Below are 24,074 nucleotides of genomic sequence, written 5' to 3'. Positions count from 1 at the left end.
CCGAAGTTCCTCCTAAATCTTCCTTTTTACATCCTCCTTTCTTTGCTCCTGGTCCTGTCTTCTGAGAACAAATAGGGCAAGAACTGTTCTACCACAACTCGTCTTTTCTTCTCAAAGCTGAGTATCTCCAGTTCTTTCACAGTGACCCAGATTGTTAGAAATAGGTTATTTTCTGTTCATTGGGATTTTTGTATTTAGATTGAATTTGTTGATCCTTAAGTATAATAAATCTCATGGGGTTATTGATTGTGTGTGGTCCAAAAACACCTCAAACTCAGTTCTGAGAGCTTCCTCACCTTGCCAGTTACACGATGGCAGCATTTTTAGGTACCTGAGGTTGTAATCTACTGGGGGGATGGAGAACAGTGGCTACCCTGATCAAAATACTAGATCTTTGAAGGCTTGAAGGATGTTTTGCCATAGAAGACCAAGGAAGGGTATGTACAATATACTTTAGAGAAGTCACCATCAGAAGGAGCAATTTTTTAAATAATAGCTTTTCATTTTTAGAATACATGCAAAAATAGTTTCCAATATTCATGCTTGCAAAATATCGTGTTTTAAAGTTTTCTCCCTTCCTTCCCTTCACCTTTCTCCCCTAGACAAAAAGTAATCCAATATAGGTTAAACATATGCAATTCTTTAAAACATATTTCCACATTATCATGATGCACACAAAAACAAATCCAATCAAAAAGGGAAAAAAAAGAGAAAGGAAAAAAGCAAGCAAACAACAACAAAAAAGGTGAAAACACTATGTTGTATTCCACACTGATTCCTCAGTCATCTCTCTGGATGCAGGTGGCTCTCTCCATCACAAATTTATTGGAATTGAGCTGAATCGCCTCATTGTTGAAAAGAGACGAGTCCATCATAGTTGATCATTACATAATCTTGTTGTTGCTGTGTACTGTGTTCTCTTGGTTCTAGTTCATTTAGTGTCAATTCATCTAAGTCTTTCCAAGCTTCTCTGAAATCATCCTGCTAATCATTTCTTATAGAAAAATTATATTCATTACACTCATACACCATAATTTATTCAGTCATTCCCCAGCTGATGGGCATCCACTCAGTTTCCAGTTCCCTGCACTACAAAGAGGGCTGCCACAAATATTCTGGCACATGTGTATCCTTTTCCCTTTTCTGTGATCTCTTTGGGATACAGACCCAATAGAGACAGTGATGGAACAATGGGGATGCACAGCTTGGTAGCCTTTGGGCATAATTCCAAATTGTTCTCCAGAATGTTGGACCAATTCACAACTCCCCCAACAATGCATTAGCATCCCAGTTTTCCCATATCCCCTAGAACAATCATCTTTATCTTTTCTGTCATCTTAGTCAATCTAAGAGGTATGTAGTACCTCAGAATTGTCTTAATTTGCATTTTTCTAATAGTGATTTAGAGAATTTTTTCATGTGACTACAAATGACTTTAACTTCTTCATCTCAAAATTGTCTATTCATTTCCTTTGACTTTATCCGTCACAGAATGACTTATATTCTTATAAATTGGAATCAATTCTCTATATATTTTAGAAATGAGGCCTTTTTCAGAGCCCTGAAAGTATTTTTTTCCCTCACTTTAATGATTCCTTTATAATCTTGGCTGCATTGGTTTTGTTTGTATAAAATCTTTTTAATTTAATATAATCAAAATTATTCATTCAAAAAGAACAAAATCTTAATAGTAGCTTTAGTATTTGAAGGGTAATAAGCTTTAAGTCTTTAAAAAAATCCACTAATTTGGAATCCTTCCTTCTCTAAAGAGGCTGTATGAATAGGTGCTATTAACTATATAATGTGATATAGTAACTTTGTATGATAAATTATTCTGTATCTTTTGTTTTGTTTTGTTTTTCAGCATTTGAAGCATAGGCTTGAGGGGGATAAATGGGAAGGAGAGAGAGAAAGAAATAGGTGGAGAGGGAATGAAATAGAAAAGGAAAGAGGGAGGGAAGAAGAAGGAGATAGAAGAAAAATAAAGAAGAGAAGAGAAAGAATGAGGTGGAAACAGAGAAAAAGAGAGGTGGAGATAAAAGGAAATGGAAAGAAAGGAAAAGAGGGAGGGAAGGGGAGAAGAGAAAGAGAAGAAGAGAGAGAAAAGGAGAGGAAAGAGAGGAAGGGAAGAGAAGGGGAAAGGAGAAAGAAGAAGAGATGGGGAATGGAGAAGGAAAAAGGAACTGGATGGAAATAAAAAGAGGAAGGAAGGATAAGATTCAGCAGAAGGGAGAAAGGGAAAAGGAAGAGAAGAAAAAGGAAATGGTTGGGAAAGGAAGAGAAGAAAGGAAAAGGGGAGAAGAAAGAAAAAGGAAGAGAGAGAGTAAGTGGGAGAAAGGGAGTGGGAAAAAGAAGGGGAAGGAGGGAGGAGAAGAGATAGAGAAGCAAGGGAAGAAGGAAAAGGAATAAAGAAAAGGGAAGGGAAGGAAAGGAAGAGGATGAAAGGGGAAGGAAAAGAAAAAGAGGAGAGAACAAGAGGAGCCAGAAAGGGAGACCCAGAGTCAGAGTAAGAGACAGGAAAGCAGACAGAGAGACATACAGACAGAGACAGACAAAAACAGCTGGAAGGTTGCCAGCAATTAAGCAAGAAGTTGGCAGACACCAGATGGGCAGGGTGGTGGAGGCAGCCCTAATGATGATGATGAAATTGTCATTACTGGGAGCTCGACAAGTTTGGGTTTTTTTTTCCTTTTTCAGACATCCTAAATAAATAAATGGAAAAGGGAGAAGGCTAGCCTGGCGAATGGTAGCAATTAGTATGTGCTCTTCCAAGGTCTTCATTCAGTATCATTATGGACCCGACTTCAGCAATTCTGCCTTTCTTACCTCATGATAGTGCTTACGATGTTAGGGCTACTAAAAATAATCCCAGACATTTACGCGGTGCTTTATAGGGACAAGTGATGATAATACATGCATAGCAGACTTTTCTCACAAAATATATAAATCAACACAATGAATACATACATAGTATAAATAAGTAAACCAAGTCATAATAAAAGCAACAAAAATTGCAAAAGTGAGCATCTTTGTACTGGTCTTAAAGTTACAAGAAACTAAAGTCCAGGGAACTGAAGTACTTTGTCCAAGATTCATGTAGGAAGCCACTAGCAGGGAAGGGATTTAGAATTACAGAAATTTAGAGGTGGAAACAGGAGGATGTGTGAGCTAGCTTGAACTGGATTCTGACAACTGATTGGTAAGTTTTCAGTGTGAGCTAAAAACTCATTGAATAATCTGTCAGGGCTTGAGTTAATGTTTTGTTGGTCATCTATACTTTAAAAAGTGATGGAGAAAATGTTAACAATAGAGAAGAAACTCAAAAGTGATGTGTGTATGTATATATATGAATTATGTACATATTTATGTATATTTTTCCTCCTGGAAAGAGAATTGTTAAACTTTTATAAGCTCCCTACTAGATGAAAGGGACCACAGAACATAAAATTTTAGAGCTAGAGAATCAGAATGGAGAATATCAGGACTTGGGAGGGACCTTGGAACAGATAATGTTAAAACTGGAATGGATCTTAGAATAAAGAACGTTATTGCTAGAAGAGTCCTTAGAACACTGGATGTCAAACTTGAAAGGAACCTTAAAGTATAAAAAAGTCAGAGCCAGAAAGGACTTTAGAGGAAAGAGCATCAGCCCTGGGGAGTGAACTTCCCAGAATGATAGAATTGGGGAGTTGAGAAGGTCCCCAGCATTGATCTATTTTGCCTTCGATGCCAGAAAGGAACATCTCTTCTAATGGATCCCACAAGTGGTCAAATTTCCAACACAGACTATTAGGACCCTGTTAGGCTAGAAGAGACCACATGGTCCTTACTCTTTTTTTAGACAAGAAAATAGAGACTCGGGTGAGCTGATTTATTCATCATCTATCATTATTATTAAATATTAATGATATTAAAACATTGTTAATAATGTTAACAACAACATTATCCTTTATATATTGTTTTAAGCTTCACAATGCACTTTTAAAATATTATCTTTTTGTTGTTGTTGTTGTTGTTGTTATAACACTTCTGGGAGGCAGTTGCTATTATTTCCATTTAACAGATAAGTAAACTGAGGCAAGGAATAAGTCATTTGTCCAAGTTGACCAACTAGTAAGTTTTGCCACAAATCTTCCTCGACTCGAACTCCAGTGTCTCCCTTTCAGAGGTCACCAAGTCCAGCTCCCATCCCCACCATTTTGCTGATAAAAAATGAAACCAAAAGAAATCAAATACTTCACCTAAAGTCACCCAGCCCACTAAGCACCAGACGCAGGATTCGAATCCTATTCTCACTGATTCCCAAGTCCTACTAAACTCTCTTGCCCTCTCCTGTGAGTCTAACCTCTCAGACTAGTCCAAGTAAAACACAGCCAAGCCTCGGTAACATGACAGCCCTGATATATGACAAAGCTTTTATTTATTATCAGTGATAAAGCTGGGAGGCGAGACTGAGGCTGAGGCTGGAAGGAGACAGTAGGAACCAGTTGGTTTGTCGGGTGGCTTGATGGAACCTGGCAGTCATGGGGACCAGCAATGAAGAGATGGAAAAGGAGAGAGACCTTTGATCACAGTGACCGAGGGGATGGGATGAGAGCAAAGGGGAAAGCCCACAGACCTAGGCAGTCTGGTGAGCATGGGCTAGCTCCATAAATGGGCAGAAGGCAATAACGTGGGTCATGTCTCTCACTTGCATCACTTTGCTCTGGGGAAGTGGAAAAGTGGGTCCTGCTTTCCACTCTTGACAGGTAATTGGAGCTAAAATGTATTTTCAGCTGGCATCTCTCATCATGCAAGCGCCTTCCTAATTGTGCTTCCTGGGGGCTCTCATCTTCTGTGTTTGCTTATTAACTAGTGCCTTTGGCTCCCTTTTATTGCTTGTGCAATAACCATGGGATCCTCCAGCCAGAAAAACCACTTTTTTTTTTTTTTAACTTCCCAACTGTTCTACATCTGGGTTCTGGGACCTGACCTGCAGAACCCAGCTTCAGAATCAGGTTTCCTTCACTTTCAGAGTCTTAGTTTCATCGTGGCTGAGAGCTGGAGAGGTAAGGCCAGAAAAGACATCTGGAGCACAAAGGGGTTAAGCGAGTCACCTATGTCATACAGCCAGAATATGTCAGAAGCACTTTTCCTGACTTGGGGGCTGTTTCACGATCCCCTGTGCCCAGAGAAATGTATAAATATAAAGCTATGGGCTTAATTTTTTGAGAGAAAATCAACCTATGAATACCACATGGGAAGAATTGGCGAGACAGCGGTTCTTTATTTTTAATTGGGATTTATAATATCCCACAAACTCAACAGAGCTTGGAAGCAAAAAAAGGAGGAGGAGGAAGAGGAGGAAAAAGAGAAAAAGAGGAAGAGGAGAAAGAGAAGGGGAGGAAGAGAGAATTACTACCAAATGCAAGCATAAACCCCAGTGAAGGAGGTACAATGTCTAGAACTAAGGTATCAATAATTAAAATAATAATTATAATAAAAATAATAATAGCTAATACTTACGTGACACTTATTTTGTGGATTATGATAACTGTTTTCCAATCACTACCTTATTTGATTGTCAAAACAATCCTGAGAGGTAGCTGCTATTATTAGCTTCATTTTACAGAGGAAGAAACTGAGGCAAGCAAAGTTTAAGTGACTTCAAACAGCTAGTAAAGGTTTGAACTCAGACCTGGTGCCCTATTTATTGTACCATCAGCTGCCAAGGGTGATAATAATTTCTGTGTTCTAAGCACATCTGGAATGTTATATCTATCAATAACCATTTATTAAGTGCCTGCTGTGTGCCAGGTAGTGTGCAAAAAATAGCCTCCTCAAGGCTTTTCACAGTCTGATGAAGAAAATGTCTCAATCCCAAGTTCATGTACAACACTCACAAATTAGATAGAAAATAAACTCGGAGAGAGGGACTAAGAGCTGGGAGGCTGGGCCAGGCCCACTGCAGAGGGTGAGGTTTGAGTCAGTCTTGGAGGAAGTCAGGAAAATTGAGGGAAGGAGGGCCGGTTTGCCAGCTGTGACGCATCGGTGACACAGACATAAATATCAGGGAAGGAGTGTTGGGAACAAGGAAGAGCAAGTTCTGGATGCTGTGTTTTAGAAAGGAAATTGTGGGCTGGAGAGCATCCAGGGTAGACCAACCATTATGATTTTGGTTGTTGTTCAGCTATGTCTAACTCTTGGCAAGGATGCTGCAGGGATTTGACTTCTCTTTTTCCTGGTCATTTTACAGATGAGGAAACTGAGGGTTAAGTGACTTGGGAAGGGTCACACAGCTAGGAAGTGTCTGAGATTAAATTTGAACTCACAATCGGGCCTGTTGCTTTATCCATTGTGCTACTGCCCAGCCACAATAGTCCTCAAATTTTCATTATTTTCTTATGGAAAAGGAATCAAGCGTGTCCTGTTTGGTCCCAAAAGGCAGAATTAAACATGATGGATGGAACTAATATGTAAATGAAAACTTGCTATCAGGGTAAAAAAAGACCTCATAATTAGTGCTATACAAAAGTGGGATGAACTGCCTCAGGCAATTGTGGCTTCCCCTTCCCAGGGGGAACACCTCTGGACAGGGCATATTATAATCTGTGTCTCAATTTCTTCACCTATAAAAATTGAACTTTATCTCCTTTAATTTCCCTTCCATATTTAAATATATGAACCTATAATCCATGATCTGTCAAGGATATTGTAGAGGCAGTTGGTTAGTTACGGATTGGAAGTTTCCAATGAGGAAGATCATAACTCTGGAATTCTGGGATTGGCAGGTGGATAAGGATAACCCACTTTTGATTTTGTCCACAGAAATTGTTGTTATCTGAATCTTGCTTTTATGTGCTGCTCAAAAACAACATTTCATGGTCTCTGGGTTGTATCTTCCCAATGTTTGCTCATATTTATTTAGGGATATACATTTGCCTTTTTTATCACTTCCCCCCCCCCCCAAAAAAAAAGAACTGAACCAATGCTACAAAATAAGTGATGGCCTTTCAATAACAACCATAACCATGATTGTAATACATTCTGGAGCCCAATAGTGTCCACCTTTGTACTTTCTATCATTTTGAATAATTTATTTAGAAATATAAATTTGCCTTTTTATCATACCCCCCCCCAAAAAAAAGAACAGACTGAAGCTACAAAATAAATGATATCCTTCTAATAACAACAACCATGATTGTAATACATTCTGGAGCCTGATAGCATCATCTTTGTACTTTCCATCATTTTGGATAATTTATTTAAGAACATAAATTTGCCTTTTTTTATGACCCCTTTCCCCCCCAATAAAGAACAGAACTGAAGCTACAAAATAAATGATGTTCTTCCAATAACAATAACAACAAGAACATTACATTCTGGAGCCCAACAGCATCCACCTTTGTACTTTCCATCATTTTGGATAATTTATTTAGAAATATAAATTTGCTTTTTTATCACCCCCTCCCTTCAAAAAAGAACAGAACTGAAGCTACAAAAAGCTTCCAATAACAACAACCACAACAATGACTATAATACATGCTGGAGCCCAATAGCATCCACCTTTGTACTTTCCATCATTCTGGATAATTTACTTAGGAATACAAATTTGCCTTTTTTATCACCCCCTCCCTCCAAAAAAGAACAGATAGAATCTACAAAATAAATGATGTTCTTCCAATAACAACAACAACCACAACAATGACTACAATACATTCTGGAGCCCAATAGCATCCACCTTTGTACTTTCCATCATTTTTGGATAATTTATTTAGAAATATAAATTTGCCTTTTTATCAGTTCCTCCCCCCAAAAAGAACAGAACTGAAGCTACAAAAAGCTTCCAATAACAACAACCACAACAATGACCGTAATACATGTTGGAGCCCAATAGCATCCATCTTTGTACTTGCCCTTATTCTGGATAATTTACTTAGGAATACAAATTTGCCTTTTTTTTTATCACCCTCTCCCTCCAAAATAGAACAGATAGAATCTACAAAATAAATGATGTTCTTCCAATAACAACAACAACCACAACAATGACTATAATACATGCTGGAGCCCAATAGCATCCATCTTTGCACTTTCCATCATTTTGGATAATTTCTGATTACCAAAGTGAAGTGAGGAGTGTTTGCGTCATTCCTGAGAAGTTTCTAACCCAAATCTCCCAAAGTAGAATCCCACATATGGCTAATTTACAGACTCTGCAAGTTCTCTTTCAGGCTTAACAAGCAACTTTGCTTTGAGATTCATTCACTGGCTACTTTCAAAGACATTTTGGAATTTCACTTTTTGTGAATTCTAATGAATGTTTATTTTAGAACTCCAGGGCTGGAATACCAAATGCTGGGGTTGGGGGAGAGTGAGCTTTAACATCTTTTCAGCTGTTTTTCTCCCACCTACTTGCTAATCTCATGATGCTGGTGACCCTTGGGGTGCTTTCATGGGCATTTCAACAGTAAAGCCCCCAAGGGGAAGTCGGAGACCAGCTATGGGGGTGCTGTGGCTACATCCTTGGGATTCTAGCCCATCAAGGAGGCAGCAGGACAAAGGGTATTTGGTTTTCCTGGGCTCTGGGATCCTTGCCATTTCCCTGAGGATCTGAGGGCTGGGCTTGTGTTAAGGGACTTGCAAACTTAAACCAATGAAGCCCTATTGTGTGTCTGGCCTGTTGGGAGTTTTAATGAAAAGGTCTTAGGAGCAGCAGATGCAAAATTGGGAGCTAAGAAAGATATTTGAGATTGATCAATCCCTTCTTTTTGCAGATAAGGAAACTGACCCCCAGAAAGAGGAAATTTCAAGATCATTTATTAAGTAAATGTCAGAGAAAAGGAGAAAGCCCCAGCCTCCAACTGGTTGTAAACCCTCCATTATTTTTTTTGAACTACGTGGCCTCCTATATGTGAGTGTGATATCTAGGAGTAATCTAGGGTTAACAACAACACTTATGTAGTGCTTACTGTATGCCAAGCTATGTTAAGTACTTTACAATTATTATCTCATTTGATCCTGTCAATAATCCTGGAAGGGAGGTGCTGTTAGAATTCCAATTTACATTCAACATATATAGGACTGCTTGCCATCTAGGGGAGGGGGTGGAGGGAGAGAGGGGAAAAATCGGAACAGAAGTGAGTGCAAGGGATAATGTTGTAAAAAATTACCCTGCCATGGGTTCTGTCAATAAAATGTTATTATAATAAATAAAAATAAATATTAAAAAGAAAAGAGAAAAAAAAAACAAAAAACAAACAAAAAAAGAATTCTAATTTACACATGAGGCAAACAGATTAAAGCAATTTTTCAAAGATCCCATGGCTATGGGCACAATGTGAACTCTGATCTTCCTGAATTTAGGCCCAATGCTTTTTCCATTGTCCCACCCAGCTATCCAGCTACCTAGCTGCTATATGGAAGTACAAAAAAGCAAATTTGGAAATTTGATTTACAATTAAATCAACCAGAGGAAAAAATAAACAAGGTGAGATGAAATACAACTATTGTTGTTTAGTCATTTCCCATCATGTCTGATTCTGTGATCCCATCTGGATGTTCTTGGCAGAGATACTAGAGTAGTTTGCTATTTCTTTCTCCAATTTCATTTTATAGATAAGGAAACTGAGGCAAACAGTGTAAAGTGACTTGCCAAGAGTCACACAGCTAACAAGTATCTGGGGTCGGATTTGAACTCGGGAAGGGGAGGCTTCTTGACTCTAGGCCTGGCATTTTATCCACAGTACGACCTACCTGCCCCAAATACCACCAGCCAAGTATAAGTAGAGTGCAAGAACTGAGCATGACAGGAAGAGTGGGTAAATATGAAGTATTCTCATTATAAATGACTTTTTAAAATTATTGATACTTTTTAAAATGCAGATGAACATCCCAGCATTGTCTTTGTGCACTCTGGTTTGATTTTCAAAGACTAGGAACCAAATTCATGTAACAATGATCTTCAGGCTCCTGCCAGATCCACAGACAGATTTAGAAATCCCAAAGGTTTATACTATTTTTGTTGCATCGAGAAAGGAAAAGTCCCAAACGAGAGGGATGATGGGGGTCTGCCTGGTCACCACACAACAGCTGGGGTATTATTCTCCATTCTGGACATTACGTAGATGGCCTCTGAGGTACTTTGTAGCTCTGGATCCATGGTCTTATGAAGGACACAAATGTGCCAATTAGTAAACATTAGCAAGTGCCCAGTAGATGCCAGGCATTGTGCTAAGTGCTGGGGATACAAAAAAGGGCAAAAGTCCCCCTGCCTAATGGGGAAGCTGACATGTGAACTATATACAAGTAAAGGCAAATTGGAAGGGGACTAGAATTAAGGGGGATAAAAAGCAGCATGTGAACCAGTCTCTGTCCTCAAGGAGCTTATAGTGTCTTTGGGAAGACAAAGCTCAACACAAGAGACAAGGGAAAAACAGTAGAAACTATTGTATGATTAAGTGCCAAATGCCGGGTAGAGATAACAAGTGGCCAATAAAAAAGATTCTTTCTTTATTATTTGCTGTCTATATTCTATACCACATTTCCCAAAAGAATGGAGGCTTTGTACAGGAGGCTGACTCTGCCTGGCATAATTGTAGGATTGCAAGAAATAAATAGATAAATCCTTCTGGCCCTTGTGGGATCCAAGGCAGGCTGTGCTCAGTCCCTAAACCCAGAATTCCAGAGGCCAGCTGAGTCAGGAAATACCTTGACAAGGATCCCCTCTAGCTGAGAGAATGGTGTGACCCACAATTGATTATTCAGTCTCTGCTTGACAGTTTGTAGAACACTCTCAAAGCAGCGCATCCCACTTGGAGACAGACTGAATCGTTAGGAAGTCCTTTTGCTTTCTTCCCCCCCTTATTCAAGGCCAAATCTGCCTCTACACCTTCTATCCGATCATGTCTAGTCTCTTTTCCCATGGGGAAGCCTTTCAAGTATCTGAAGGCAGCTAGACTATCTGCCCTCCTTCTCTCCTCCTCCCCCACTCCAGGAAAAGACCCTGGTCGTCTTCTGAGGAGCATCCTAGCAAATAGCCCTTTTTAAACATGGAGGGCATTATCATGACCCTCTGAACCTTCTCTTCTCTAACCTAAAATCCCTAATTCCTTCAACCAATATCAACATGATTTATTCTCCTCTGGAAAGCTTTCAGGACTGAATGTAATCCATCTACCAGTTGGTATTTATTAAGTACCTACTGTTCTCCAGCCACTGGGTATACAAAGGCAAAAATCAAATAGTCCCTGGCTTCAAGGAGAATTAAGAACTCACAGAAGCTCAGAGCTGGAGCCATCTAATCCAACCCAAAGATATATCCCAAAGGTAAAGGGGAGTACCTTCTCATGATCAGTGGGCCTCTTCTGGAAGAACTAGAGGGAGGGGCGTCTACCCCCTCTGGGGACAACTCTGCCCCAGATTTCACTCATTGAAATATTGGGTATCTCAGCAAAATAACTGTATAGACATGTATAGATATATTATATTTAACCTATACTTTAACATATTTAACATGTATTGGTCTCACTGCCAATACATGGGGTGGGGGGAAGGAGGGGAAAAGTTAGAACAAAAGGTTTTGCAAGGGTCAATGCTGAAAAATTATCCATTCATATATCTTGTAAATAAAAAGCTGTAATAATAAAAAGAAAAAAAAGAGAAATATTTGGCATCAGAGCAGACTGATTTGTAGGAAACCAGGGCTTTTTAGGGACTTTTTATCTTTATACCTGACCATTTTCTTCCTCATGCAAATCAATTAATTGGAGGAGGAGTTGGATTAGGAAGGTACATTTGAGTTGAGTTGGGTTGAGATCACAAAAATATGTTAAGTGGGAGAATATGATGTCTAGGTGATATTACTCCCCAGGGTTCTGTTGGCCAGGACTCTTTTTCTTACACTCCTTCTAAGGAAAAACAAAAACAAATTGGGCTTTGAGAGATTTTCTCAAAATGGAAAACATACCCCCCCCTTCCATCTGCTTTAAGCTGCTGCTTCTATAGTTATGTAAGCATTAGAGTTGGGGACAAAGAGAAGGAAGCATTAGAGTTGGGGACAAAGAGAAGGGGAAAAGAGACTTTTGGCTCAGAATTCTAGCCTAACCCTAACCTCCTGACACTGATCAAGCCCCCGGTCCATTAAGGGTCTTGTCCCTGTTTCTCTGACTATTCACTTTTCACTTGGCTCTCTGTGATGAATAAGTTAAAAGTCCTCCATTGTATAGCCCTTGGAAAATGTGAAGGGTTAGGGCAATTCTGAAGACCATCTTGGTGCTTGAGCTCCTCTCTCTCAGGGGTTCATGAAACAAGGGGCAGTCGTGACCTACTGGGGGTGTAAATTGTTTTCACTCAAAAAGGACACCCCGTCGCTTCCCCCCCTCCTCGCTGAGAGCTGAAGCTTGTGTGTCTCCGAACAAGGGCATCTGTGTGTCCCGGGGCCCCTCATTCAGCGAGCGGCTCTAAGGTCCCTGTGTGGTTGCACAGAAACCCAGACGTGGTCCGGGGTCCTGAGTCAGCTGGGTCAAACGGGCACCAACTACTGAAGTGCGAGACATTTTAACAAGTATTTGGAGTGATTCTGTCAGCCAGTGAGTCATGGAGCCCTACAGCCTCCGAAGAATTGAAAACCATTAGCCAGAAGCCAATGGAGAGTTGTGCAAAGGGCAGGAACAGGCTGTCACACACTACGGATGAGGTCTGAAGTTAAAGAGCAGGAAAGCATCCACTTAGGGCTGGGAGGGACTGTTGGGCTCAGCGAACACCCTGCTCTTATTTTACAAAGGAGGGAAGCGAGGAGCAGAGAGTTTGGGTGATTTCTTTAAGGTCATAGAGGTAATAAATGTCAAACTGGATTTCCCCCATGTTTTCTACCTGCAAAATCCATCCTTAGACTCCAAATTCTGTGCTTTTCCCATTTTACTGTAATGGTTCTCCATCTTATCAAAGATGTATAAATAGGAAAAATAGGCAAGCAGCAGCTTTAATATGATGACCCTGGGATTGATCTGGCAAGAAGGCCAATTGACAAATGGTCTGTGAACTCATAATAATAATATAAAGAGAAGGCCACCGGGGTCTGGAGAACATTGACTGATCCCATGCGACGACTTAGTAAAAAGAGAGCAGAGTCTCGCGTGATCTGTTTCCGTGTGTATCGCTGGAGGGAACACGCAAACATAGGCCATGAGTCCATTTGCCTATTTAAGTACATGTGGCTCATTTCTTTTTCTATTTCATTTTCATTTATTATTTATATGTGACTGTCTCTTTGACTTATTGTTACTCTGAATCTAAGTATACTCTGGGAAATCTCTTACTTTAGCTTATGTATAGCTCACCAAATTGATCACCTTAATCAACTTTCCTTGCCCATAAATTAATAGGCAGTCTTCTCTAATTCCTGTGGCCCTAAAACCAGAATGGTCACAGGATCAAAGGTTGAGGCCTGAAAGGGACCTTGATTTCAACTCCTTTAAGTGACTAGCTCAAGATCACACAGCTAATAAGTGTTTAGGAGGTGTCTGAATCCCTGACTTCATGACTCCAAATTTAGTGAATGGCAGGTCAAGCTCACAAGGAAACTCAAAATCTTCCCGTCTGAAACTCCCTAAATAACTGAGAGTGTGGGACAAGGGAAGGTATTAATTCATGTCAATGCAATAAGCATTATTAATCGCCTACTATGTGCAAAGCACTGTGGGTGCTACAGGCTACATTAATATGAAATTAAACTAAACAGTCTTTGTCTTTAAGGAGTTTGCATAATATTGAGCTTGGAGAGGGAATCATGATCTCTGCCTCCAGATATTGGATGGAATTCAATCTGATTTGCTGAGATCCAGAGGAGAGAATTGGGGAAAATGGTGGTGGGGGAAATGGGGGAATTTAAAGGAAGTAGATTGGGTTTCAATGGAAAGAAAACTTCCTAACAAGGAGCTGTCCAAAGTAGAGCTGACAGACTACCTTGGTAAAAAAAAAAAAAAAAGTCCTTCTTGTGGAGGTCTTTATTGTGCCTGTTGTAAATGAGACTTCTGTTCAATATAATTACATTAAATTCAATAAGCATTTATTAACCACCTGCTATGTACAAGGTGCTCTGTTAATCATGGGGATACCAAAAAATGGGGAAGCCCCTTACACAGGGTTGAGTCCTAAAGAATTTTGCTTACAGATAAAGTGAATGTAAAATGTAAAAGATATATGGGAAAAAAGAAAGACTGAAAGCAAGCAGTCTGGGTTAGATTAGACACTTCTTTATGAGCCTATACTTATTATATGGAAGGAAATCCTCAAACAAAACCACGTGTCATTCATTCCGGGATGTCCTAGACTCAGCTCCAAATGGCTCCTTGAGAAATGATTGTTTGATTCTCAGCTGGATGATTCAGTGGATAATGTTCTGAGCCTTGAGTCAAGAAAACCTGAATTCAAACCTGGCCCCAAATGCTTACTAGCTGTATGACCCTGGACAAGTCTGCTTCAATTTCTTCATCCATAAACTGGGGGTAAATCAACATCTCCTTTGCAGGGTGGTTGTGAGAATTACAAATAAGATTACATTTGTAAAGCACTCAACATAGTGCCTGGCATATAGTAGGTGCTACATAAATGCTTAGTCTTTTCCATTTCCTCAGTATGAACATTTACACCTAAAAATCATTGCAGATCAAGACTTAACTCATTGTTTTGTCTTCACTTAACAAAGTAACTGAGAAAATGGCAGCAATCTAAATTAAACTTAAATATCTGTCCTTTTTTTTTTTTTTCTGAGAGAAGATTGTTAAAAGTTTACTAGTACACCCTTGCCCGCAGTCTCAAGAATGGATTGTTGTCATCGGCTAAGCTCTGACATTTTATGTTTTAAAGACTACAAAGTACTTTCCTCGCAACAACCTCAGCATGTTCGATTTTATACACACAAGAGAGCCCATTTATTATATGAGGAAATGTGAGGATTAGGGTTAGAGCAAGGAGTGGTTTAATTTTGAGTCTGAAAGAAGCTAGGCGAATTATCCAAGTTCATTCAGTTCTTAAGAGGTAATTCCTAAAGGAAGGCCTCAGATTTGAGTCTTTGGAGACTACTCAATTCTACCCTCAACCATTCCTGAGGCTTTGGGATCACTTTACTCCATTTGACCTCAGTTTCCCCTTCTGAAACATTAGAATTAGACTAGATCATCATTTATTCAACTATATTGTGTTGACTCAGAAGATCCCAGAAATCAATGGAGGTTGTTTTGTTGTTGTTGTTGTTGTTTGTTTGTTTTGTTTGTTTCTATTAGAATGGAAGCTCCTTGAGAATAAGAATTATTATTTTTCTATTTCTAATCCTAGAGCTTTGCATAGAGTAAGAGTATAGTAATTTTTTTTTCATTCCTAGAGAGAAAAACATAGTAAAGCTCCCTTTAGGTCTGCTCCGTTCGCTTTTCCCATCAATCCCTGCATGAACATTGCCACAAGGAAGGGAGCGTTTCCTAGCATCACTGAATCAGAGTTCTGGGTCCAGAAGGAACCTCGGCGGCCATCTGCTCCAGCTACATCATTTTACGGACTAGGAAGTCGAGGCTTACAGAAACAAAATATCTTGATTCCATTTCCCCAAGGTATTCTAACCACATTGTAATTATTTCCATGCTCGAACCCTTTCTTAAGGCTCCATTTCATATCATCTTTCTTTTAGGCATGTGGAAACTGAGTCATAGGAGACTTCAGTGACTTCTGAACTCTAATGAATAATATGTTGTGTTCTCAGACTAGAAAGGAGAGCTTTTATTTTTAACATCATTTTAAAAATTAATTTAAAACTTCACATAAGTAATAATTAACTTGCAGCTAACTTAGTGTATATTTTTTTCTTTTGAATAAAGGAAAAGTGGAAAATGTTCAACATATCCTCTTTGAAATAAAAAAAAAAACAGAACATAAAACTTTTTACTTCCATTAAAAACAGAAAACCATGAAAATATGCCTCTGGGCAATCTGTTTCCTTGAAAATGCTGCCTGAAAACAATATCCATTTATGTGTTAAAAATATGTATGTTTGTGTATGGGAGTGATGTATATATTTAGTAAGACACTACTGTACACATTGTGCTAGGCAACGGGGGAGATGTGAGATTTAGTGAAGACAGGCAGCCCCCAGTCTCTTAGAGAGCTAAGGCAGAGACATACTAACAGTACTCCAATGGTTATGTGATCCCTCCAACGCTGCAGATCCCATCTCTCCAAGGCAGCCCATCCTGTGGAAGTCTCATCCATTTTGTCTTGAGATCTCCTAGAGAGGAAAAATAACACAATGTAAAAAAAAAAAAAAGCAGTATAATGTAAAGAACATAATACAAAGTAAAAAATATGTGTGTGTGTGTGTGTGTGTATATATATAAATAAAATCTGGCATAAGGAGGCTTGAGTTCAAATCCCACTTTTGATACTTATATATAACATATGTATATATAGCATATATAACCTGAGAGAAATCTCTTTACCTCCCTAGGTCCCAGTCTCCTTCTCTGTAGAATGATTGGAATGGATTAAATGGCCTTTGAGATCCCTCCCAGGTAGAGTTTAGAGAACCAGGTCTGGAGTCTAGGAGACCTGAGTTCAAATGCAGGCACAGTTACTTACTAAATTGCTACCCTAGTCAAACAAATCAAGTGAGATCATCTAGTTCAACAGATTCATTCAAAGATGTGAGGACACCTGCATCTTTGATTTCCTTCACAAGCTAATTGTACAATAATTCAGAGTCTGATTCTTTTTGTACAGCAAAATAATGTTTTGGTCATGTATACTTATTGTGTATCTAAGTTATATTTTAATATATTTAACATCTACTGGTCATCCTGCCATTTAGGGGAGGGGGTGGAGGGGTAAGAGGTGAAAAATTGGAACAAGAGGTTTGGCAATTGTTAATGCTGTAAAGTTACCCATGTATATATCCTGTAAATTAAAGGCTATTAAATTAAAAAAAAAAAAAGAACTAAAAAAAAAAAAAAAAAAAAAACAAAGATGTGAGGAAACTTAGAAGCGGAGAGGCTTATGGTCTGTGGCTTATGGTCCCACAGGGAAGTAAGCCTTAGCAAGGGCAGAATTTCCCCCAAATCCTTTTAATCCAAATTCAGCTTCCGTTCCATCCAACTGAGTCTGCTCCCTGCAGGGTCACTGATTCTGTTGCTGTGGGCAAGCACTCTGCTGGCCTGGTCACAGCCTCTGTATGTGTGAGCTATAATCCAGCACCGTCAGGCTCTGCAACCAAAAGGACCAGCTCTAGTCCTTGGTCCAGCAGGTCCATGACACGGATTAACAACACTGAGTTTAAATTCCTCCTTTGATAATTATTAGCTTTGTGACCCTGGCCAAGTCATTTAATCTCTGTGTAAGTCTCAGTTTCTTCATCTGAAAAATGAGGATAACAATACCTTCCTCACACAGTGATTGTGACAATCAAGTGAGATTATAGGTATCCCTCTGAGGATTGAATGAGGTAACAAGTACTGCTCTCCCATGTAATGGCACCAGGAGGTACCATAATGCACAGAGCACCAAGTGGGAAGTGGGGAAGACTCATCTTCATGAGTTCAATTTGGCCTCAGACATTTAAGAGCTGTGTGACCCTGAGCAACATTTCACCCTGTTTACCTCAGTTTCCTCATTTGTAAAATGAGCTGGAAAAAGAAATGGCCAACCACTGCAGTATCTTTGCCAAGAAAACTTCAGACGTGGTCAGACTCAACGCAAATGATTATTGCTATTATCTCTGACTCATTGTTGTTCCCACCTCAGAGGACTCTGGAAAATCTCTGCTCGTGGCTTATGAATACCTCACCCGACTGATCAGGGAATCCCTTTACCTGTAATTTAGGTGAAGGTTTTCAAGCACTGCTCAGCTCCCACCCTCACCCCCTAAATCCCTTAGCTTAAAGTCACTTTGGCAAGTGAATGTCCCACATCTGACACATAAATGGTCTGGTCACAGGATCACCGTAATTAAGAGTAAAAAAGACTTCAGCGAATGCTTTACTGAACCAGGGCCTCCAAAAGAATGCCCCCTAATGTAGATCTGGCCCGGCACCCAGCCTTTGTCTGAAGGGAGAACTCTAGAACCACCCGGTTCATCTTTTGGACAGCTCCCATTGTTCAGTTGCTATTTTTCTTATATCAAATCCAAATTTGTCTCTTTGTGATCTTTACTCATTCTCCCAGGGACCAAAGAGACCAAGTCAGACCTTCCTCTCAGCCTCCTTCTGAATAGGCTTCTCTTGTCCACCACTTCAATCAATCCTTATATGTTTTATTTCTGTCTCTGTATCTTCAGTATCTCACATAGAGCCTTATACATGGCAGGTTCCTGTTGATCGGTTGTTGATTAATATAGAATGGACTCAAGGTTCCGTGACGTTCTAGCTGTCTCTCTTAAGAAAAAACAGACACACGGTCCCCTGACTGAAAGCTTTCCATGTTATTTGTCAGCAGTTCTACTGGTGTAACTTTGGGGAACCACTCTAGCACAATGAGCCAATGTGGAGGGGGAGGTCGGGGACTTCCTGGAGCCAGCACAGAGAAGCAGTCGGGTCCATGACCTTGGTGTCGTCAGCACTGGTTCTAAGCCACTCTGGTAAGCATCCCCAGACAGTGCTGAACAAAACAGTCCTTCTACTGCCATCAGTGCTATTCCACTTGGCAGGGATTCAAGGGATGGAGCATTCTGATGAGCAACAGGGATTTGGGAAGAAAGAGCTGGATTAGTCTCTCAGGCCAAAAACTCTTGGCACTTAGAGATCTTCTATTTGAGCAGGGGGGTTTGGGCAGTGGGGGTCGGGGTGGGGAGGGAGGAGGCGCTTCTTGTGACATCCAAAAGCCCGCTGAAGAAACAGGAATTTTACCCCTATTTGAAGCCTCCCTTTCCCAAGCCAAACCTGCCTCTCCGAAGTATCCAATGCATTTAATATTCATGAACACTCCAGAGCCAAAGTCCAGGACTGATGGTCCTTCAGAGCTCTAAGGGGGAATTCTATGATTGTTTTCCATATTTGGAAACCAGGGGAATAAGACTTTGGTTTCTTCCCAAGAAAGAACAACAACAATGGCTTCACCCAATCTCCACCCACACAGTCACCTCCCTAGATCAGGGACTTGTTCCCCAGGCCTTTCTTGTCACAAAGATGCCTAATTTGTCCCTTTCAAGTCACCCTTGCTCTAACTCATGCTCCCCACATGGAGTGACGGGCAGCTCTCACTGTGTCACTCCCCTGCTCACCCATCCTCTTCCCCATCATCGCTGATTTGCTTCCCCTTCATAAACTCCCCAAGGTTCAGCCAGACGTCCCTTCCTCCACTTCCTTTGATTTGCTGACCCACCTCCCAAGGCCTCTTCCCTTGCTGCCATCCATCCCTCCTCCCCTCTGCCTCCTGGCACCCAGACTTTTTTTCAAAGCTCGGTTCAGGAGCCACTTTCTGCAGAAAAGTTCCCCTGTTCTCCAGCTTTGTCCCAATATCCCCTTGTTCTGCCTTTCTGAGAGCAGACATTGTTTGGGGTTTTTATTGCTGTAAAACACAGTGACCTTCGGCCCCACTGGCTGAGGAGCAGAACTGTTACATCTCCCCCCTTCTTTAACATTCTCCGGTTTGCTAAGAGGTTTGGGGGAATCTCTCTTCTCTATCATTGACCCCAGACTCCCCCCCTGCAACAAAGTAGGATCAATTGTTCTCCCCCATTTAAGGGACCCTCTGACTAGCATCTTCAGTTCCATGAAACCACTTAACTCTGGGCTAGCTTTTACAAAGAAATATTTACTTCAAAGCTACAGCATGAAGAAACATTCAAATGTTCTCCCCAATACTTTGGGGACACAGTCCAGCTCTTTCCTACAGGGAGGAAAGGGAGATAAAGCTCACAATTTAGCTCCATTCCAAATGACAGTATCCACATTATTTCAAGAACAAAGCCGGCTTCTTCTGGTCTCTCTCCTCAAAATTTTACTCCTGTTTCTAGGAGTTTCTAGTTGTTTCTAGACCTGAATAAATTCCCACATTTTAAGATCCTATACTCCTGAGCCAAAGGGGAAACTTCACCCCCTGTACCTATAATGGAAAAGAACAAAAGAAAATCCCATATCCTGTGGGGCTAGCCCCCAGGCCCTCCCTTGCCCCATGCCCAATGGGATGACCAACTCTGAACACAAGAGCCTTCACTCTCATAACCCTAACCCAAAGGATGCTCAGCCAGGTAGTTTAAAGACAGCCACTTCTTACACTTTGGCTAATAGAAAAAACTGTCTCCAACCCCATCCTAGGTCAGGAAAAATCTGTAATTAATGTAGTCTCCAAGAGTGCCGGGTGACTAGCGTCTTCCATATGGGTGACATCATACTGGGTGATCTGGGCTGGGGCTAAACCCTCCATTCTAACTATATCTTCAGTTCTTGGCAGTTTCTGCAAAATCCTTATAGAGCTATTGTTTGGATATTTACAGGAAAAAAAACTGCTAATTTTATCCCCTTCATCCTAAGCTCTGTTTTACAATATTATTTTACTTGTGTCTCTGTCAACCAGTACTTCTTGCACCTTTCCAAATGAATGTTCACAATAACAAGTATTGTTACTATTAATATTGACATTCACAAAGAACTTTGATATTTGTCAACAATAATCTGAGGATTTAAAGCTTAAAGAAGCCAGCATTTATTAAGTGCCTATTATTTGCCAGGAACTGTGGTGCAAATAGTATATCTTTTGATGTTTACAACAATCCTGGGAGGTGGGTTCTATTATCGTTTCCATTTTTCAGTTGTGAAAATCGAGTCAGATGAGTCATTCAATAAGTATTTGTTAAGATCCTAACCTGTCAGGCACAATGCAAAGCCCCCTGAGATACAAAGAGAATACAAAAGATAATATGAAATACAAAATAATACAAAAATTACAGAGAGAGACAAAGGACAGTCCCTTCCTGGAAGGAGTTCATGATTAATGGGACAACGAGGAAAGGAGTATAAATGAACACACTGTATAGCAGAATAAATAAGAAATAATTAACAGAGAAAAAGCATTAGAATTAAGAGGGGTTTACGATCCTATACTCCTGGGCCAGACGGGAAACTTCACCTCCTCCACCTATAATAGAAAAGAATAAAAGAAAATCCCATATCCCATGGGGATTCCAGTTTCCAGTAGAATAAGGGATTTTGGTTAGGATTTGAAGGAGTCGGGAATGAAGAATGAGAACATTTCAGCATAAGGAAAAGCCAAAGAAAATGCTCCAAACCAAGTGTTGCAGCTAGTAAGTATCACAGGCAGAACCTGAACCCATCTTTTTGATATGATATCTAGCACTCTAACCATTGTACCATTCAGCTACCTTGTGATTCACCAAAGATTGGTTAAAATGGTTTTGTCTAATCTTGGAGTTGAATCTCTTTTGTTCAATTCTAATCTTTAAAAATCGAAACCCTGTGTGGGGTTTGTGGTAATCTCTATAACTGAATGGAATATTTTATTAACCAATCTTTTGCTTATGTCTCCGGTTGAGAAAGACCCCATATAGAAGTTTGTGATGCAGTTTCAAGGCACTCAAAGACGTCCTGGATCCTAGATTGGGAATAGTCTTTCTCCTCAGATGTAGGATCATAATTTAACACTTTCAGACCCCTCTCTATTTCCAAGCTCGGTTCCCCCAATGGACAAGTAGGTTCAAGGAATTCTGTGAGTTAATGTGCCCTAAGAGTAGCCAGGGAGCTCCCACCAATGTATTTCTCTTTAATAGTCAGACAGGCGGCACAATCGCTTTCAAGCAAAGACGTTTCTTCAAATGACATCATTGTCATCTTCATCATCATCAAGCCAGAAATCAGTCATTTCCCCCACAAATCTGGAAAAGCGATGTCACAACTTCAGCGTCTGAGAAACCCTGTACTGTGTGAGGACCGTGTGGCTCAGGCTCACAAATAGCCAGGCAATTATGAATGCTTCTGGGTGCTTTGTGGCTGCTAATGTCGGCTGCTTCCCCTCTGGACTCAGTCCTTCTCTGGACACGCGTTCCCTCCTGGGACCATGGCCTCAGCAAGGAGTCATTGCTGCTTTGCTGGTCTACTTAGATGTAGTTTCTGCAGGATGGCGTTGGTCTGTGACCAACACCGTCCCGGAGCTCTGGGAAATCCTCAGCTACCCTTTCCTCCTTAGAAGGAACAAATTCTGGGAGGCTTCTTTTTCTCAAAATTTTCCCATCTCTTTTAGATAGAATGTTCCCCTAGAACTTCCTCGAATGTTCCCTACTACCGAGCAAGACATTCTGGCCTTAATTCCTTTGGTCTCCACTTCTGAGTCCGAGGCGTGGCCTTGGGAGACATTTTATTCCCATTTGCAAACTATAAACCAGGGAATGGTTATTTGCTAAATAAATACCAAATGACTAAGAGAGTTGAGCATTCTCAGTTTTTCAACTCATAAATTCCTTCTTCCAACTGGAGAATTGGGTGGAGGGAATCACACAGGGACAGAGCCAGGTCCCAAGGCCGAGGTCATTATCTCTGCTGGCCGGGCAGGTCCAATGAAGATGAGACCTCAGGCCTAACGTGGCCTGATTCCACAGCCTTTCAATACTTCCACGGTTTCAGAACTCAAAGAGATGACCCCATTTAATGAAGAATAAAACTGATGGCCAAAGAATGATGGGACAGCTCCGTCCCTTTTATCAAAGTATTACTGGGCAGAAGCTGCACTGAAAGTGACAACTTCTGACACTATATCTAAGGAACTTTGGTCCTGGAGTCAGGAAAACCTGAATCCCATTTCAGCATTGGACACTTGGCCATTTGCTATCTGTGTGACCCTGAGCAGATCTTGTAAATTCTGGCTGCCTCAGTTTCCTCATGTGTCAAATGTATGTAATAACACCTTAATCCCAGCATTGTTGTGAAATATATTTAGATATTATTTAATATATTTATATATTTAAATATTATTTAAATGAAATATATTTAAAACACTTAGCACAGTAGCTGGTACAAAGTTGGAGCTTAATAAACACTTCTTCATTTTCTTCCTTCCTTCAGTCCTTGACTTGTTTTTTTTTTTTTTTTTCCTTCTTCCTCCTTTCTCAGGATCACACAACTAATGAGTATCCGAGATTGGATTTGAAATCAGCTCTTCCTGATTCAAACCCAGTGCTCTATTCACTGCGCCACATGAATATGTACATTGTGTTTTCCCTGCTACAAAAGAGGAACCTTGATAACAGCAAACATTTCGTTTTTGTCTTTTTTATTCCTAGCATCTAGCACCTAAAAGATACTTAATACATGCTTTTTGATTGATTGGTTTGCTCTCCCCCTATAGGAAGCAATCCTCAGCAAAGTAACCCTGAAGCAGCAATTTTCCTCTTACCTGAAGTGGGTTCTTGACATGGAAAGTCCTCAGTATTTTTCTTCTCTAAAAGGAGTATTGGATGTGTGTGTGTGTGTGTGTGCATGTTTGTATGTGTGTGCGTATGTGTCCTGTTCTATATCAGGACTATATCAGGTGCTCAGGTATTGCTGTTTTAAAATATATATACATATAATTGCATATATACATTTCTATATGGTGAAGGATTGTTTTGTTTTGGTTTTTCCACAGGAGTGATTGGAGCAGATGTGAAAGGGTATAACCTGCCCTGTGAAAAACAGCCACTTACCTCTCGTCTGGCTCTGATCTGTGGAACATCTTCTTGTCACATGGGGGTAAGTGAGAACCAAAAACTCACAATTGTGTGCGCGCGCTCTCTCTCTCTCTCTCTCTCTCTCTCTCTCTCTCTCTCTCCCCCCTCCAGTGAGATTTTATCTTATTTATTCCAAATCCTTAGTTATATTTTATTTGATAGAACACTCCCAATTCCTGCTTGCTTTTATGGATCAATTGGTTTACTTATTACTTACACTCATTTTAAAAAATTAACTTTTTAATAAAAAAAAAAGGTGGGAAAAAAGACAGAATTAGTGGAGAGATACTAATGCTATAGATATAGCATAGATAGATCTCTCTTCCTCTCTCTCTCACACACACACATACACACAGGACAAGGCCTTTGGGCCCCTCTTCTTGCCCTCTTTCTTCCCTCCCTT

At 40.3% G+C, this 24,074-nt stretch overlaps 1 protein-coding gene across 2 annotated transcripts in view; it reads left to right on the top strand.

Moving 5' to 3' along the window:
- The window catches only part of FGGY (FGGY carbohydrate kinase domain containing), a 499,331-nt gene that overhangs the window by 292,736 nt on the left and 182,521 nt on the right, over window positions 1-24,074 (top strand). For both annotated transcript variants that reach the window (XM_023501686.2, XM_003767302.4), the window contains exon 8: window positions 23,590-23,693. In XM_023501686.2, the coding sequence (XP_023357454.1) occupies window positions 23,590-23,693 (104 nt within the window). The remainder of the gene's footprint in view (window positions 1-23,589; window positions 23,694-24,074) is intronic.

This window comes from Sarcophilus harrisii, chromosome 4 (genome assembly GCF_902635505.1).
Source record: "Sarcophilus harrisii chromosome 4, mSarHar1.11, whole genome shotgun sequence".
NCBI lineage: Eukaryota > Metazoa > Chordata > Mammalia > Dasyuromorphia > Dasyuridae > Sarcophilus > Sarcophilus harrisii.
Note: the sequence above shows the minus strand (reverse complement) of the source record. Positions and strands in the feature narration are given on the sequence as shown.